This window comes from Ambystoma mexicanum, chromosome 3q, assembly GCF_040938575.1.
Source record: "Ambystoma mexicanum isolate Mex_15411 chromosome 3q, UKY_AmexF1_1, whole genome shotgun sequence".
Classification (NCBI taxonomy): domain Eukaryota; kingdom Metazoa; phylum Chordata; class Amphibia; order Caudata; family Ambystomatidae; genus Ambystoma; species Ambystoma mexicanum.
The window spans coordinates 575,098,781-575,116,548 of NC_090926.1; the positions used below are offsets into that span (position 1 = coordinate 575,098,781).

General features: G+C 44.9%; 1 protein-coding gene across 5 annotated transcripts in view; it reads left to right on the top strand.

The window, feature by feature from the left end:
• TCF20 (transcription factor 20) overlaps positions 1–17,768 on the top strand; it is a 363,716-nt gene that overhangs the window by 242,354 nt on the left and 103,594 nt on the right. For all 5 annotated transcript variants that reach the window (XM_069654349.1, XM_069654351.1, XM_069654352.1 and 2 more), the window contains 2 exons: positions 11,778–11,871; positions 12,535–12,584. In XM_069654349.1, coding sequence (XP_069510450.1) covers positions 11,778–11,871; positions 12,535–12,584 — 144 coding nt within the window. The remainder of the gene's footprint in view (positions 1–11,777; positions 11,872–12,534; positions 12,585–17,768) is intronic.

Below are 17,768 nucleotides of genomic sequence, written 5' to 3' on the forward strand. Positions count from 1 at the left end.
AAAGAGACAGAATAAAGATGGAAAAGACATTATAACTCACCTGGAAGACAGCAAGCAGAGTCAGAGACACAGCCAATCTGGACCCGACATAAGGGCACATGGACCAGTGAAGCAACTAGGTCCACGGAATGCCCGCACCAACCACTTGGCCCTGCACAGAGACGCAGGACGGAGAGTTCAACGCACAAATACCTAAGGTGAGCAATAACCCCAAGGGAGGGGATTTGGACCAGGAGGTGGTGGGAGTCCACCCATCACAGAACCAGTATCTTAACCCTCCATTCTCCTGTTATAGGCGCTCCCCAACGTCTGGCACATAACCAAGCAGAAAGGGGTCCGGGATAGCGCTTAGACCTCCATCCAGCATCGTGTGGTGCCCCCGTGGATACCAGGTGAGCGTCACAGTGGTCTTTTCTTTCGCAGGTATATGTAAGGACAACAATGCATGGTAAACTTATTCAATTGGGTTGCCAAATGAAGAAAATAAATGTTTACTGCAAATTGTACTTGGTGCCCCTGACAAAGTTTTACATCGGTAAGGCAATCCCTTTCCTCATCTAAGGTCTAGATATCAATCCAGCAATAAAAACGCTGGACTGGGCCAGGGTGCAAGTTAAATTATGGAAGTTTGCCCTCAGTCTCCCTCAGAGCCTGCCAATAGCCTGTCTAAGGTATGAGTTTGGTCTCCAGTCTTGGCGCTTTCATGTACAGTGGAGGGTAATTTCACTGTACAGGTTGATTTTAGTACCCCGGTTGAACTGTATGAAGATCTGAAAGATTTGTTATAAGAGAGCTTTACACTGTTTTTGGGTGGTTTAAGATCCTATGCCCTTGGAATCCTCCGGGACTGTGATTGTGTGGAAGATGACTTGATATGTAATCCAATGTATATCAAAAAATGTTGAGAAGAATGTACTGGATAAGAACAATTGCTGAAGTGAGCAGTACCATGTTATTTCAGTCATTATCACCATACAATAAACCACAAGGTCTCTTACTGTGTTATTTGAGGCACTTTTCCAGCTCAAGCTGTAGAGCTGATTTTCTTAGGTTTCGCCTCAATCTCTTACCCACCAGAGAGATTCTTTCTGTTAGACATAAGGATCAATATGCTGATAGTTTCTGTACATTCTGTGGAAATACTGACATCCAGACCCTCTGACATATCATGATGGTCTGTCATGGCACTTGAGATCTGAGGGTAAAGACATTATCAAGATCTGGTGGCTCGCAACCCAGACATTTTGGGAAAGAATGAGCTTAGGTTATGAAACCTTGTTGACATGGGAAGTTTTTTATTTCTTGAGAGGTAAATCTGGTCAGCAAGTTTGTTTAACATCCAGACTTGTTTTTTTTTAGTATTTCTAACTTTGATACAATGTAAAGTTTATGAAGTGAAATTTTTCTTTTTTGAAGTCGCATATTGACTGTAACAAAAAATAAAATTAAAATAAAAGATAAGATTGGGTGCCTACTCTTAGGTTCTCCGCTTCATCTGCTCATGAGGCACTTTTCAGCTCCTTATAGCAAGGCATGACTGACGACATTGGGAGCAAAGGATGAGTTAATCTGTTTTAGTCTTTTTTTTTTTTTACGCAAATTGACAGGCAGCAAATTGATTTTTATCTTTATTTATATATAAAAATCAGTAATAACTGAAAACAGAGCCTTCATTTTCAACCAAGTGTGTAGCTGATGCAATTAAATTTGCCTTGAGCCTTTATTCATTTATTATTTATTATGTAGTGACGATCCACTTATTTTATTGGGTATTTATAAAGCGCCAGTAGAGCAAATGGTGTTTCAAGGTGCCAACCAACACAAAAGGAGGGAGAGACTGGGAAGAAAACGACAATAACGGTCCTACTAGGCCTTGTGTCATTTGGATTGTGCAAGTGCAGTAACAAGAAGTGCAAGAAGGAGGGCAGTGGGGAATGGGGGAAGTGCCGGTAGGGGCAGAAGGGATAATGCTAGCTAGGTTGGGAGAGGGAATTTGGGGGTAGGGTGGATGCATAAAATGCATGGGGGAGGAGGACGGGAAGAAGAGGGCCCTTAGGGGTAGGGAAGTGCTAAGGGGAGTTCAGGTGGGCAAGTGCCATGGGATGCAGGTAGTGAGGACCACATTCTAAGTGCGAGGACAGGGGTGGGCCAGACTCTGTGGGGATGCATACCCTGCTAGGCTAGTCAGCGGAAGAGGCCCAGAAGGGCAAGTGCAGGTGGGGGCAGAGGGGGCAGGGAGACAGAGTGCTGGGGTAGACTGGGTGGGGAAGGTCTGGTGCCCTGTACGACTCAGAGGGGCTAGGCAGCCAGTCAATTGCAGAGGGGGGCATTTGCAGGGGAGGGGGAGAGGCAAGGGAGAAGAGAAAGGGGGGGGGGGTCTTGAAAAGCTTCTGGAACGTAAGGTGATCCAGCTGAAGTCTGAGAGGGGCAGGGAGGCCATTCCAGAGGGAGGCTTCTGCCGAAGAGAGAGATCTACCTCCCAATCTCTGCTTGGAAAAGCATCTGATCTGCAGAGAGTTGAAGCTAGAAGACCAAAGGGCCCTAGCGGAGAGGTATTTAGGGAGAGAGAGTTGGATGTAGCAAGGTCCCAGGCCCCACAAAGCCTTGTGTATGTTGCAGCAAGTCTTGAACTTGATCCTCGCAGCCACCGGGAGCCAGTGGAGAGATGTTGGGGCTGGAGACGAGCAGTCCCTGGACTTGAGGCCAAAGATAAATCTTGCAGTCCTATTCTGGATTAGTTGAAGGGTGTGAAGGAAGGATAAAGGTAGTTTAAGGAAGAGGCTGTTACATTAGTCCAGCTTGGAGAGGATCAGAGCTCTGGAGACATTCAGTTTCTGGTGGAAGGCGAGCAAAGGGGAGAATGCCTCTGAGGCAGTGCAGCTAAAAGTGGGCCTTCTTGGCAAGGTTTTGCGATATGTGGAGAGGAGTCCAAGTTGCCGAGATGTTTTGCCTCACAAGAAGGTGAGGGGAGGGGTCCCATGTAGGGCGACTAGAGTGTAGGAGGGACCATGGCTACCAATGAGAAGTATCTCAGTCTTACTGGCATTAAGGCAGAGATAGTTAGCGGCGCACCATGCCTAAATAGCAGTCACAGTCAGGAATGACAGATGAAGAAGAGGAGGACCTGGAGGGAAGCTTGAAAGAGAGCTGCATAACACTGGATCTGAGGAGAGAAGGTTTGAGATCAAGTGTGCCATTGGGGCGAGGTCGATGTTGAAGAGCCACAGCGAGAGGCTAGAGTCTTGAGGGATGCCGCAGGTGGATAAGTGTGGTGGAGGAGAGGAAAGGGCCCAGTTGAACCTGGGAAGATCAGTCCGATGGGGAGGATGTCAATCAGTCCAGTGCCAGGTCTGTGATGCCAAGGGTATAACGGAGCCGCATAATAATGGTGGCATGATTGACTGTATCAAATGCAGAGGAAAGATTGAGAAGGATGAGAACGGAGGGGGAGTTGGAATCGAGATTTCAGAGCAAGTCTTCACTGGTGTTCATGAGAGCAGTTTCCATGCCTCTGGCTGCTCTGAAGCCAGATTGGTGGTCATGGAGACAACCAACCGATTCAGTGTGGTGGAATAGGTGGGAGATGACTAACTTCTCCAAGAGTTTGCCCAGGAAGGGGGTAATGGATGGACGGTGGCAGTTTGCCTGGCAGAAGGCTTTTTAAGGAGAGGAAGGTTTTTTAAGGAAGTGCTTGAGGGGTAGAGGGAAGGAGCCAGTGACAAAGGAGTGATTGTAGAAATCAATCAAGGCTGGAGCAAGGGAGGCAATGTTGTCTATCATAGTTCTGGAGGAGCAGGGGAGCACCTGTTCGAAGGAGACTTTCATAGAGCAGACTTGTTTAGAAACCTCATTCCGTGCTATGGTTGAGAAAAAGGACAGTAGGAGGGGAAGGGAGAGGGGGGGCAAGGGAGGCCAAAAAGCATGTGAGGGAGGAGGGAGGGGAATAGAGGAGAGACGAGACAAGATATCCTGAGTTTTGGTTGTGAAGTGGGTGGCCAGTGCAGTGCATAGGGCCTGGGAAAGCAAAGGAGAAGTGGAGACTGCAGTAGGATTGGCAAATACCTTGCAGATTTTGAACAGTTCAGCCGTGTTATTGGTGGCCCCAGAGATGCAGTCTTGTGTATGGGCCCTCTTCTACGAACAGATGAAGAGTCTGTATTGCCTTTTGAGCAGGCGTCAGGCCAGTCTGTCAGTGGATGTGCTTGAACCCAGGCACTTAACTGGCAGGCATCAGTTAATTAGGCCCCTGCGGTGACCCTGACAAGAGGAGGTACCTTAAGCAAGTTTCTGCAGCACTCCAAACCTTGTCATTAGGTCTCCAGAGGTTCCAAGCTGCAGCAGTGTAAAATCCAGCAAGGACCCCCTCGTCCACACTGCATTGCACTGGACTAATAGATACATTATTTCTAATTGTCCCAGACTGTGTCATTAATCATTCTCTCTATAGTGGGGATGTGTAAAGAGATTCATAGCGTTGTGCAGGTTCCCTTTATCAACCCTACTTTATTGCACATGACAAAAATAAACATAAACAATCATGAGCCATTTTGTCTTTTATTTTTAACAATCTTTTCTTCAAAGTCCTCCTCAAGACAACTAATCTGAGTGACACCCGATGCTTCTGCTTTTCGTTCTCCAGGTTAGTGTGTGCAGGCATTATCACCATGCACTGCTCCCAGGTTTGTGCACTTTCCACATGCCTCTCCATCACATCATGATTGCGCTTCCTACTTCACAAAGTAAGAACAAACAGGGTAAACTATTGTAAGCAAGAAGACAGGGACAAGCCGTTGGGTTCCTTTAAACCGTTAACAGGATGCGCACAAGCCAAGGAATAGCCTCCCAAAACGCACTGTTGATTCACTGCACGTCGACCATACCGAAAAGAGCATGCATGGGAAATAAAGTGTCTGTAGCCCTGAACCAATGCGCATGTGCGATATAGATCGAACCGCCCAACTAGTACACAGGCATTTAAGCCTGAATCCCCCACTCCCAGTCCACGCCGTCCGGAGGAAACAATCACATCAGCGCTCTTAAACCGCCTTACAGGTACGCCAACCCTACTTTAACTAGAATATGTACGCCAAATCTTTGGTACCACCTGTTGGTATGCTCTTAAAATGAACACTCCTAGCATACGAGCACCCTCCTACTCTCTTTACGGATCACCATCACTTTACATTGCACCAGCCCGCACAAACTGGGAGACACTATCCAAAGCATCTAGCACTTGACATATTTAGGAAAGCCACTTCCGAGAATGCAATGGGGGCTTTATATGGAACTTGCAAGGAAGGCCTATCTATATAGAAAACAAGTATAGCGCTGAGGCCAGCAGTGTTCCTGAACCCACTGTCACTGCCATGATGGAGCCATGATGGGACCACTAGTGGCCCAGAAAAAATTAACCCAGCAACACAGCACACTGCAACAGGGTATATACACATTTTTCTCTATGCCTATAGGCCCATCACAACAACAGCAGGAATATATAGAGATATGCCAAATTGTCAGGTAGAACAACCGCTCACACGGGGGTTATCTAACAATTATCGCTGGTCAGACAGAGGACCGTATGGTCCCATGAAAGAAGCAACTGGTGCGCTAATACAGCAGGATTCAATGGCCTATAATGGTTTAAACACTTACAAGCAAGAACATGCACACAATGGGACACAGTAGAAACTCAAGTCAATACACACACACACTTGATAATTGGAATTGCCAAGCTATGCACCAAGCACACTCACCAGCTCTCAGAGTTCTCTAACTCCACTCTGGCTTTCTCCACAGCTAAAGGCCCTAACGGGCCATCGTAAAATACTTACATACCATGCTCTAAAGATGTGGCACCTAAATGACCAAACCCTAGGTAAGGCTTAACTTCAACAAATACTATCTAATACGCCTCAAGGAGGCACCCAATGTACGAATATGTACCGTTAGATTACACTCTAACCCAATTACCTCTCTTCCTTCCCTTTCTTTCCCTTGGTACGGTTAACTCGCTCTCTTACTACCTAATGAACTTTATATATGCTAACAAATGCGATAAACCGTTATTATATTACTATGTATACACTATAAAATGTATTTAAACAGGTCTGCAATTTGTAAATACAAACATAATTAATATAAATGAATGTACTACAATCATGTTTACTCCTTATCGCTTTCACTATATCTCACTTACTCACCAATACACCTGTCTGTATATAAACCAGCCTTGAAAAGGACCCTAAGGGGTCGAAACACGTGTCGGCTGACCACTTTTAATGTTAAAGGATATTTGTACCACACACTATCACCACCGGAGTGGTCCCCTGGTGCTCTGGCGGCTCTGAAAAGGGAAGGGGGGGGGGGGGGCCGTAAGTTAGTGGGAATAAGCTAGAAAAGTGGAAGAGAGCAGTGATATGCTGTTGGCAGCCTCAGCCCGGTGGTTCCGTTGGCTGGGCTTGGGGTCTTTTACCGTCGGTAGTCGTCGTGTGCTCTTGTGCGAGTCTGTGTGGTTTGTTTTGTTGTTGCAGTGTAGTGAAGTTTGTGCGGATTGATGTGCTGTAGGCTTGTGGTTGTGTTCGGTTAGAGTGTCAGGGGTGTATGCAGAGGGGTGAAATTGTTAGTGGAATGGTTAATTGGCATTGCTGTCCCTGCAATTATGTCTAGGTGTGATGCTTGCTATAATATCACTATTCCATCTAAGTGTGGCACATGCTAACATTCACATTTCTATCTAGATGCGACGCAGGCTAAAGTTAAGAATTCCATCTCAGTGTGGCACATGCTAACATTCACAATCCTCACTGAACTAAAAGTGTGTAGATATGATATCTATCTAAACCCAGCACAAGGTATCCGGGTACAAACAAGTTGATATAAAAGTACTTATTCAACCTTCTTTGGTTAAAAAAAGGGAGAGGGGAGATATTGTATTTTATTATTTTGCAACTTTTAATTGTATGTAAAATCATCTATATTGTTTGTGTTACTGCTGTCATTTGAAATTGTTGCATTGCAGTTAGCCGAATTCGAAGTCTTATTCCCAGATTTCATTGCTCTTTCCCAAACAGTAACATAGCTAAGTGTTCATCTCCCAAGACAGTCTTCAGTTGTTTACTGATGTGTTAGTGGTGTCCTTTGGACACATGTGCTGTTTAATGCCAGTCGATGATAGAGTTCCATGAAATCCCCCAGATGGCATTGAATGTTTCTCCTTTATCTGTAATTGGTCTGCTGATATTTTTGAGGGGCGATTTCTGTTAGCCGGCATCCACTCACAAGTGAACGTTCTTTCCAGTGTTTTAAACTGCTTTTTTGTGAGCATAAGTCTTTTCTTGATCCATAACCGCATGTCTTGGCAAGTTTTGCATTTGTCATAGGGGGAGGTTATTATTATACCCTCCTTTGAATGGTTAATTTCCATATTCTCTACTAAAAAGATACATTGTTTAATCTCTTGCCACCAGTTATTTAGTCTTTTGCAACTGAGCGACATGTGGGAGAGGGTAGCCTGAGGTTCCTTGATATGGCTTCCCTTGTCTTTCATACCTTTTGATCATTGGTTTGTCCTATTTCCCTTTTGAATTCTGGTACTTTTTAACATTACACACAACACCTTAAAGTACAGAAGTACAGTGCAATTGGAATACTTCGTATCACTGTAGCTTCTTAAACTTGGGATATTTCATTAGTTATATGTGTGCTTAAGGACAAGCTGGTAGCAGCAGATTCATTTTTTACCACGTTTGTATTATTTTTAGTGTGCACATTCGCGTTTACTGCATATGGCTACTGCCCTAAAATGGCTCTCCACGAGAGAAGGTCCTTCCTTCTTTCCTTCCTTCTTTCCTTCCTTCCTTCTTTCCTTTCCTTTCCTATGTGAAACAAGTAGTTATCACCGATTGGACAACTACTGGCTGTTTGGTGCAGATCCTTACCACTGGTCGGCTTGGACTTGCTTTGATTTTGAATACATCTGCAATCATTTCTTCAGATCATCATTGGATCCCTCAAAGACTACTGAAGTGCCCCAGCATCCCTTTCAGTAGTCTGCCCGGTGAAGCCCTGCTCCTCTTCCAGATCACGGCAGACCTGCAGCGAACTAGCCTCGACTCCTCAAGGATCCTGCCCTTCTGAGCCTTCAGAAGGGTCCCTGGACTGTCCTGTGGAGTGACCAGCTCTCACGTGGACTACCTCGCCAGAAGCGTTGCAGTTCCGGGTTTGAGTCCGGAACTTAAGTGGTCTCCAGCTTGTGCCACAAGTCACCATCTCCCCAAGTTTCAGCATCAATGGATCCTGTCCTGGAGCCGTGACTGGAAGGACGCTTGTTGTTTTCTGTGCGGGGAGACTGTCGCTGGAACTCGCCTTTCTCCAACCTGTGAAGTGTCCTGAAGAGGCCTGCATCTATGGTTCTTGCATTTCTTCATCGACGGAGGTTGCATCTTGTAGCTGCACTGGAAGAATCCTTGAACCTGCAACTCCTGGGCAGCTCTCACCGGAACCAACAGCAGAAGATCGAACCCCAGGTGATCCACAAAGTCATTTGGGAAAATCGGAGTCAGGTGGTTAAATAAACATTGTGTATCTGTCCTTCCTCCCTGTCCTTCATAGGGTAACCTTGGGAACAAGACCTTTTGTCTCCTTATTTCATTCCAATCACCATTTGGTTGTCGAACCTGGGTCAAGTATCCTGCCCCTGAGTTAGCCGTGGGTCTGGAATAAAAGAAAACACACAATTGCTGCTGGTAAAATTGTTGTGGAACTTTTAAACTATCACCAGCAAAACCTTATTTAACTTACCTAGAGAGACTGGTGAGAAACATTGGGGCTTCTGTTACTTTTGGGCACAAGGCCACGTTTATCTTAGTGTTTGGACTTCTTAAGTTGGGTTATTGATTTGTGATCTGGTTCCATCATTGACTGCATCTAAAATACTTACCTGCTTTTCCTAACTAAGTTATTTGATTTATATTGGAACCTATGGTGACTGCGCATATTTGTATCATAGTGTTGTGCGAGACTTCCTGTCAGGTTAATTTTCCAGTGTGCTCAGAAGGCCTATAATAAATAAATGTATTTTTATACATGACTGTATAAATTGAATTATTGTGCCACACTGTGTGGACTCATTAAAAAGACCCCTGCCCCCACTCACAATCTCATGTTTTTTACTAAAATTCCAAGTTATTCTTGTAAATAAGTTTATCAACGCTAAATAATTTGCACTAAATGGCATTTGAAAGTTAACAAATACAAGAAACCAGTCTTTCATGTTCTAAGCTACTAAGCAAACGTGCAACATTTGTAGTTTTGACTAATCTGTAGATGCTTTTCCAGGAGAAATCATATATTCTAAAATCTCCTTCTCCCCACTTCCCAAATGGCGGAGTAAACTACTCGTACGTCAGATGCAGCACTGCTGGTGGGAGTACCTGCTTTCACCTACTCCTTACTCCAGAAGTCGCCTTCACAGATGTTTCCTATGTTTTTGGGTATGATCCACACCCCATTGGTCACTGGAGGTAACCTATCCACCCTAAACCTCCTTCAACTGGAACATACTTTTATATTCCATCGGATAAGATGCTTTCCTTTTCCGACAGCTGTCTTGTTCTATTTCAGCAAATCGGGCCGATGAGCCACAGGGGTAGCTGCTGGACAAGAACTTGGTAGCCACTGAGCCATCTATAGTGACTGATTCCTCTATTCAAATCCCACGCATACCCAATGGCATGCGGAATATGGAAATCTTGATTCTGTTGTCATTTTGGCCCAATACAATGTAGGAGGTCTTAACCTTTCCTTTTGGGGGTTCCTACTGTCATCTATCTGAACAATGTGGTCTAGTTTTGTGTTGCTGCTTTTCATGCCTGAGCTTTACGGTCTGACTCATAAACAGTATGTGAACATCTTGGATTATCTTGCAAGAACATCGTGCTTCTTTAGGCAGCCATGAACGAATTTACCACACCTAAGCATATGAGCAAGAACCTCAGGTTCAGTTAATGGAGCCTTTACAAAGAGTATTACCCTTTGTCATAGTCACAAAATTATCTCTATTTTTCGGCAATGGTATTTTGAGGTAGAAACTTTCATCTCTTATGGGTCTAGATGTATGCAGTCTGAAAAATATGATCTATTTTATTTGTATCGCGCTCGTACACAAGTGTTTCAGAGCGCGACAAGGCAAGGGAGGGGAACAGGGGTGAACAAAACGATCTTACTAGGCCCAGTGACATTGAAAACGTGCATGGGAAAGGAGGAACAGTGCATGGAAGGGGGAGAGTGGAAAGTGTGGAGCAGAGAAGAAACCGATAATACAAATAAATAGATAATGGAGCAATAAACAGGGGTAGTGCAGCCAGCAAGTGCTGTGTTTACGGCAGCAGAACTGGGTAAATCTGATAAGTGCATAAAAAGAAGAAAATGGTATTTAGTATTTTCTTTACACTCACATTTGTTAGCCACAGTTTGAAGATCCTATCCAATTTGGGGATTGTGACCTGGTTATGTTGGCTTTGGCTCATGAGCCATTTAGACCACTGCTGGACCAGTGATATTAAAATGTTCACTAAATGCTTATTTTCTGCCAGCAGTTATTTTCACCAGATGAGCTGCAGCCACGGCCGGGTGCATGCCCTAATAAGGTTTCACTGAGCAGTTTGGCCCGGAGGTCCCATTCCTCTTTCTTGCCAAAAAGTGTGATTTCAGTTTCATTTTAAAGTTAGATATGCTTTTGTATACCTTTCTGCAACCTCCTCGTTTGATGCATAGATTGGTCTACCGTGGTTTGGATATCAGGAGAATGCTCAAGTTGAAATGTTATCACATAAAGGCCATTAGTTGGTCAGAGTAGCTGTTCACCCCATTGGTGATCCATACTTGCATAATCCCATCTTTGCATCCTATATAAATTATTGTATTAAAGAGAGCATTCCTTCTGAAGTAGGCATTCATGACCATGTAGGAAGGGCAATGGTAGCTTTGGGCTTTCCAACAACAAATTCAACTTGATATATCTAAAAAGCATCCACTTTGCCTACGTCGCATGCTTTTAGACACATGTGCTAAACGATGACTCATGTTTGAATACCCGATTTGGTGAAGACATGAAGAATTTGTTTAGTCAAGTCTTTGGGTTGTCTTTTGGCTGTCTCTGCCAATCCTCAAGACCCGATTGTAGCTACTATACATTATTCCCCTGAACCTGGCAGGAGGAGGGCTGAGAGAAGGAGGTACAAGGTGCTCACCCTATGGACTCTTTTACAACTTGCCCCTATGTCCCCCTTTTTTCCGGCAACTCGCACACCCCTCTCATTCCCCATTTAGTTCATGCACGACCAGAGAACAAGTACACGCTCATGGTAAATGGTAGGTGTATTAGGGGAAGGGCCGCACTTGTGCCCAGGCTTCATAATGTATTTGTTTTTGTGCTGATATACCGTCAACGTTCTGGATACATCTCGAGTCTGGAGCTGGGGTCTGTGGCGTATAAAAGTCCCTATATTTGGTAACTTCTACCGTTGCAGTCTAAAGACCCGAAGAGATGAGGCACATCTCCATCAGTGGGTAACAGGATTCTTAACATTACAGGATTGCTGGAAAAATGTAAGGATCACCCACTCCCTTCTTAGTTGTCCATGTAGCCCAAAGATTTGTAGGCAGTGATTTGGATGCTGGGGGTGGGACGGAGTGAGAGGGGTCAAGTGTTGCACTTTGTAACTTTACTAACAATCCTAATTTCTCTTCCCACCCCCACCTCTCTGACCCTCATCAAGAAATGTACACAATGCCAGGAGCCCGGGGCATCGCTTGGCTGCTACAACAGAGGCTGCTTGTCCCAGTATCACCATCTGTGTGCCATGGAAGCAGGTGAGTCTGAGCCACATGTGCTCTCGAGAGTGCACATGCTCGCAGGAGGTGGGCATAATTGGCAGTGCAGAGTAGTGGAGCAGGGAGAGGGAATATGGGATTGAGATGCTTAAATATAATTAGTGATTACCTGTGGCCGCTGAATAGGCATTGGTCATGGAGGGAATGAACACTGGTGCAACAATGGCACCAAGTGAGTCACTTTATGGCTTATACTCCTGCGCCGAGTGGAGCATACTAGACACCAGTGCCACAGTAGCCTTCAGAGTACAGTCCAAGTATATTAGAAGCTGATGGTTTGGATGGAGCAGGCACACCGAGACTAGCATCAATAAAGCATTGGCTGAGCTCCTTGGAGGAGCGGATTTTGGGGCAACAAAGTCACAGAGCGGCCAAGCATAGTACAACATTAGCTGGTGTTATGAAGGTGGCAAACTGCAGTGCAACAGTAAAAACACAGTGTCTAATCATAGTAAAGCATAGGCGCAGGTCCTGGCGGGGAGCAAATGCCTGTGCGGTAGTGACATCCAGTGTCCCATTTAGAGTTTGGCATTAGTCAGAGACCGGTATGAGGCTTAGGAACATTCATTTTAGCAATATTCCGAAGTGTGAAGTTACTGTTTGGCTAACCAGTCTGACCCCCCCCAAATCTCTCCTTTCCAGATTGTTTACTAAACGAAGAAGACTTCTCTGTGTGGTGCCCGAAGCACAAGGTAAGGAGCCACTTTACGGCTGGTGCACACTTTGCATGTCATGGAACCACAGCCTCTTGTGACCTGTTACTGCCATGTTCTGTCCCTTATTCCTACCCAGATTTTCCCGGAGGCACTACTCACGCCTGGGACTGTAAAGCTTTACCCGTGGCACTTTCTACTCGTTAGTGCTTACTACTTTTGCCCCTCACCCATTTTGCGCATGTTACTGCCTTTTTCCTGTGGCATTGCTCCACTCTGCACCTAACACTTGCTGCTTTTCTCTTGGCACTACCTAGATTTGCGTTGGATATTGTACGGTCTAGCTTTGCACAGTCTGCTGGTACTGCCGGATTCTGAGTGGTTTCTGTTTCATGGGTCGGTTTCTGTCCCAACCTGTGGGGGAGAGTTTTGACATCAAACCTCCCCCACAAGTACAACTTTTGGAATTGTGTATTTTCTTGATCCAAGAGGAGTCCTTGAATAGCTCAGTCCTCAGTAGGTGGTGTTGCCATCTTAAATCGGGGATTAGAGGATATTGGGTAAACTGGGAACCCCTGTTACGATGCCAAATCACAACATATATCATTTTTGTGTAGATTGAATGACCGGCCACAAATTTAGGGAATTTCCCATCTGAACTATGAAATCTCTTGATGCATTCTGGCTTCCATCTAGCTTGAAACACCTACAAAATGTTCTGAAGCAGAATTGTATTTTCTTTCTGTCCTGCCGGAGAGATAGGAAATAGGTTTTTCTCTTTCTCATAGAAACCTACAGAAAGATACCCAAATGCTTGTGAAGCCTCAGGCAGTGGCTATTTGTGTTTTTTTTATTTTGGGCTAGTGGGTGGCATTTGCGCTACCTAGAAGAATAAACTATTGCATTAGATAACAGAAAGAGAGAAATGGCTGTGAGGAAGGACACACAGCTTGTAGGTGTTGTTTGCTTATTTCTCCACCCATAGCCATGGCTAATTGCTATAGCCATTCCCACCCAGTTTGTACCCCCCCACCCCCGTACCAATAACACCGCCTCATGGTCTCGGGAGGATAGCTCAGGGGCAATGTGCACGCCTTGGAAACCAGACGGCGCACCACAGGTTCGATTCCCCTGGTTCGTGCTTAGAAACCTCTGTGTATTAAGCACGTTATAAATAACCTACCATATAACTCTTTGAACACGCATGAATCAAGCCTTGCTATCAAATTTTGCATTCGAAGTGCCTGTCAGTGTTTTAATAAAGCAGCTTTCTGAGAGTTAATGACTTCATTGGAGCTATTAACCCACTACTGCTGTAATAAAAATGCCAACCAGGTGTGCATTTAGCCACTTCATTTATAAGCACTATGCGTGTCCTGTTAAAAACAAGCATTGGTAAAACCAACAGTTTTGGCTTGTGTATAAATATTAGGCATTTGCCAGGCACATGTATTAGATGCACAGGTACACACCATTTTGCACCTGGTCCATCAATGGCCAGTTAATACCACTACAGCAGTGCCTGGCAAGTGCCTTTCTCATGCTTACACAAAAGCCCAAACTGCTGGCATTGCCAATGCTTGTTTCAAAAGTGACGATTCGATTTTCTGTGTTGGTGGAGCAAAAACTAACATCCATAGAGTGTTTAGCAAATCGGTTTTTGTATTTGTTATTTAAATTCACTCAAGGATTGTGATGGGCAGTCGATTGGATGCAGAAACCCAGCAAAAGGGTTTGGGTAAAAACAGTGCGTCTCTTTTCACGCAGCCACATACAAGGCACACATCTGCACACTTGGCATGCAAATTCAGCCTGAGCACATGAACTCTTTCCATTAATGTAATATTTATCGTGTGTGGGTATGTGTGTATAGTAAATATGGGCTCTTGATGAATGAAGTTCATGATATTATTGGCCAAGATAAGTTTGTAATGCCCCACATGCTTAATACAGCCAATGACTGCAGATGGTGGCACTGTTGTGCTTGAAGGGCTGCTTGACCTAGTGAAGGGCAGTAATGTCCTGTTTCAGCTAAAACCTAAATGTAGTTTGATGCCTTTGGGTGTTGCATTACAAAATCGGCTATATCAAGCGTGCTATAGCTTAGTTTAATTGAACAAAATCGTGAAATTATAAAAATATATGCCTCTCATTATTTCTTCCGTTAAGTAGTTCACTCAAAAATGTTATGGGTTAAAAAGATTGGCCTTAATGAAAAATATATGTAACGAATATTTTTACAAAAAGTTCCTATGTAAAACTTTGAGTAAATGAGCCTCAAAGTTCGCACTCGGAGCCATCCATTTTGTACAATGAAGCAGCCTCCTGATTTTCGGTTAACTCTGCCCTCATGGCACTAATCGAGCAAAAGCCCCCTACTGGGAGCTTTAGCTTACTGCTGCTGGAGAGAAGCAGAAAAAGCATGGCTTTTTGTTTTTATCAAAGTGTAAGATGCACATTTGGAAAACAATAGTGTGCCCAGCATGTAGGACGCATGCTTTTTTTCCCAACACTTTATTTATTCATTCACAATCAATTTTCATAACAATAGTGACACAGATGCCTTAATGAATGTTCCACATGCAGTTGTGGTCACTTAAAGGTGGTGTTCGGACCGCAGATTGTGTATTTATAAGATCATTCTTGCATTAACTATAACAATCAACAACTTCCACCCCCCCTACCCTTTCCCACCCAAACCCTGATTGTTATGGTCTGCTTTACATGTCATTCGGTAGTGTCCATGTGTCCTTTTAGTAGGCATAGCTCGTTGGTTTGGGTTCTTCTGGGCCCTATTGGGTGTCCTCAGTTTTGTAGTGTTTTCAGCATTGCCGGTCCGTAGTATTGCGCCTCCCTTTCTCTCACAAACTCGAGCAAGGGATCCCATACCGCCGGGAATTTGAGGTGCTTGCACTCCTTTAGGGCCCCTTCTTTCTCCATTGCCATTATGTTCCATATTTTAACCCACCAGCATGCTATTATGGGACCGTCTGGGTTTTTCCACCCCTGGGCTAGGATCATCCTTGCCGCCATTAACAAGTGGGCGATGAGAGTTGCGTTGTTACCTGTTGCTGCATAAGCATCCTCTACTTCTGTCCCTAGTAGTATTACTTTCGGTAAAGCTGGCAACTGTCTCCCTGTGATTTCTTTTATATGCCCTAGAACCTCCTTCCAATAGATTGTGGCCATAGGGCAAGACCACCACATGTGGAACAGATCTCCCCTACCTCCGTAGAGTCTCCAACAGGTGGGCGGGTATCCAGGGTTCATTTTGTGCAGCCTATGTGGGGGTGGGGGGGGGTCAGGTACCACCTGAAACATATTGTGTACGCTGTTTCTCTAATGGCGGTGCATTTGGATGTCTTCTGTGCTCTCCTCCATATTTGGACCCATTCCGCCTCTGTGATGGGCACCCCCAGGTCTTTTGCCCAGTTGTCCATGCATGAGAAGATGTCTCCCCCTTGTGCCTTATCCAATAGCTTGTACAGTCTCGATATTGCCCTAGTTGTATTACCTTCTTGTAGAGTCAGTTCTAACCCTATCAGGGTCCGAGTTGCCCCTTTCTTAACCTCCCTTTGTGTTCTCCAATGCCTGGTCTGTATATATGTTTATCTTTCTTTTTCCCCAATGCCAAACCTTTGTTTGCACTCCTCAAATAATAGTGGATTTTCCCCTTGAAAACATTATTTTAGGTGAAGTATTTGCGCTTGTCCCCAATTATCCCAAATTCTGGTCTGTTTGCCCGGGGCAAAGTCCTGATTATGTGCCATTGGGGTAAAGGGTCCCAGCCCGGATGTGATGTTGCATCTCTTCAATGCTTTATCCCATTCCTTTAGTGACACTTTGTTCGCTTCCAGCAGCTGAACTTCTGCTCCTCTGGCTTTTACTCGCACCACGTGTAGCGTTCCCAGCGGAATTGTGGTTACCCATTGTTCGATTCCTGTCCACCCTTCTAATGTGTTTTCCCCTTCCACTTTCGCATTGGTGCTATTTGTGTGGCTAGGATATACTTCTCGATATCAGGAACCTCAAGTCCCCCCAGGACTGGTGGTCTTGTCAGGATCCTTTTTGTATTCTGGGTTTTTTCCGGTGCCACACAAAGGCGATTAGTTCTTTCTGCAGGGCCCTACACATTTGGGGAGGGATATTTACTGGGATGGAGCTTACTACATATAACAAGTGGGGTAACGGGGTGATTTTAAGCGCTGTGATGCGTGCGAACTAAGAGTTCTTGGGCGTCTCACTTGTGTAGGTCCTCCCTCAGTTGCTTCCATAGGGGCGTTGTATTTGCTCCATATAACCCTTTGTAGTTTTTTGTCAGATGGATCCCTAGGTATTTCAATGTTTCGGTTTCCCAAATCAACGGGTAAAGGGATCTCAGTGGGTTAATCTCCCTCTCACCTTCCGTGATATTTAAGGCCTTAGATTTATTGAAGTTGATGGTGAACCCTGAGATCGTGGCAAACTCTTGTAACCTACCACATGCTTTTGGTACTATGTTTATAGAGTCTTTAAGGAAGAGCATTATGTCTTCCGCGTATAGTGCTATCATATGGGTTATCTCTCCACATTTTAACCCCAGTATCCCCTGGTCCTGCCTTATTATTTGGGCGACGGGTTACATTGCCATAGCGAATATTAGGTGGGAGAGCAGAAAACCTAGGCGTGTGCCTCCTACGTATTTTTATTTTGGTGGTGGCTATCCCATTAACCATGAAGGACGTTGCGCTGCTGTCTGCCCTCCCATGTGAATTGCAGGCCAAATGGGTATGCCCATCTGTAGGTGATTCCTTTGGACTTCAGCGCTCTTGTGACCAGCGTTATTAATCTCCTTTTGTGTAGGGTTGATAACGTGAAGTCCTGAAACAGCTGCACTTGCGTTCCGTTGATGGAGAGTAACTGTTGCCTCCTTGCAGCCCATAGTATCTCCTTTCTTCATGGTGTAGGAAGTCCTTGCCATTAGGACATCCCTGGGCCTGGCTCACAGATCTCCTTTTTTAGGTCCCACTCTATGCACTCTGTCTAAGTATGTCCTCCGGTTGGATGCTAGTTAGTAGGCTACTGAAGCAGTTCTGCATAATTTCTTTCAAGTCTTTGTCATCAATCGTTTCGGCCAGGCCTTTAACTCTGATGTTAGATCTTCGGGATCTATTTTCAAGTTCTTTTGCCTGTAGTTCTAGGTTGTGTGTCGCTCTGCGACTTGTTCAAGCAGTTGGCTGGCTA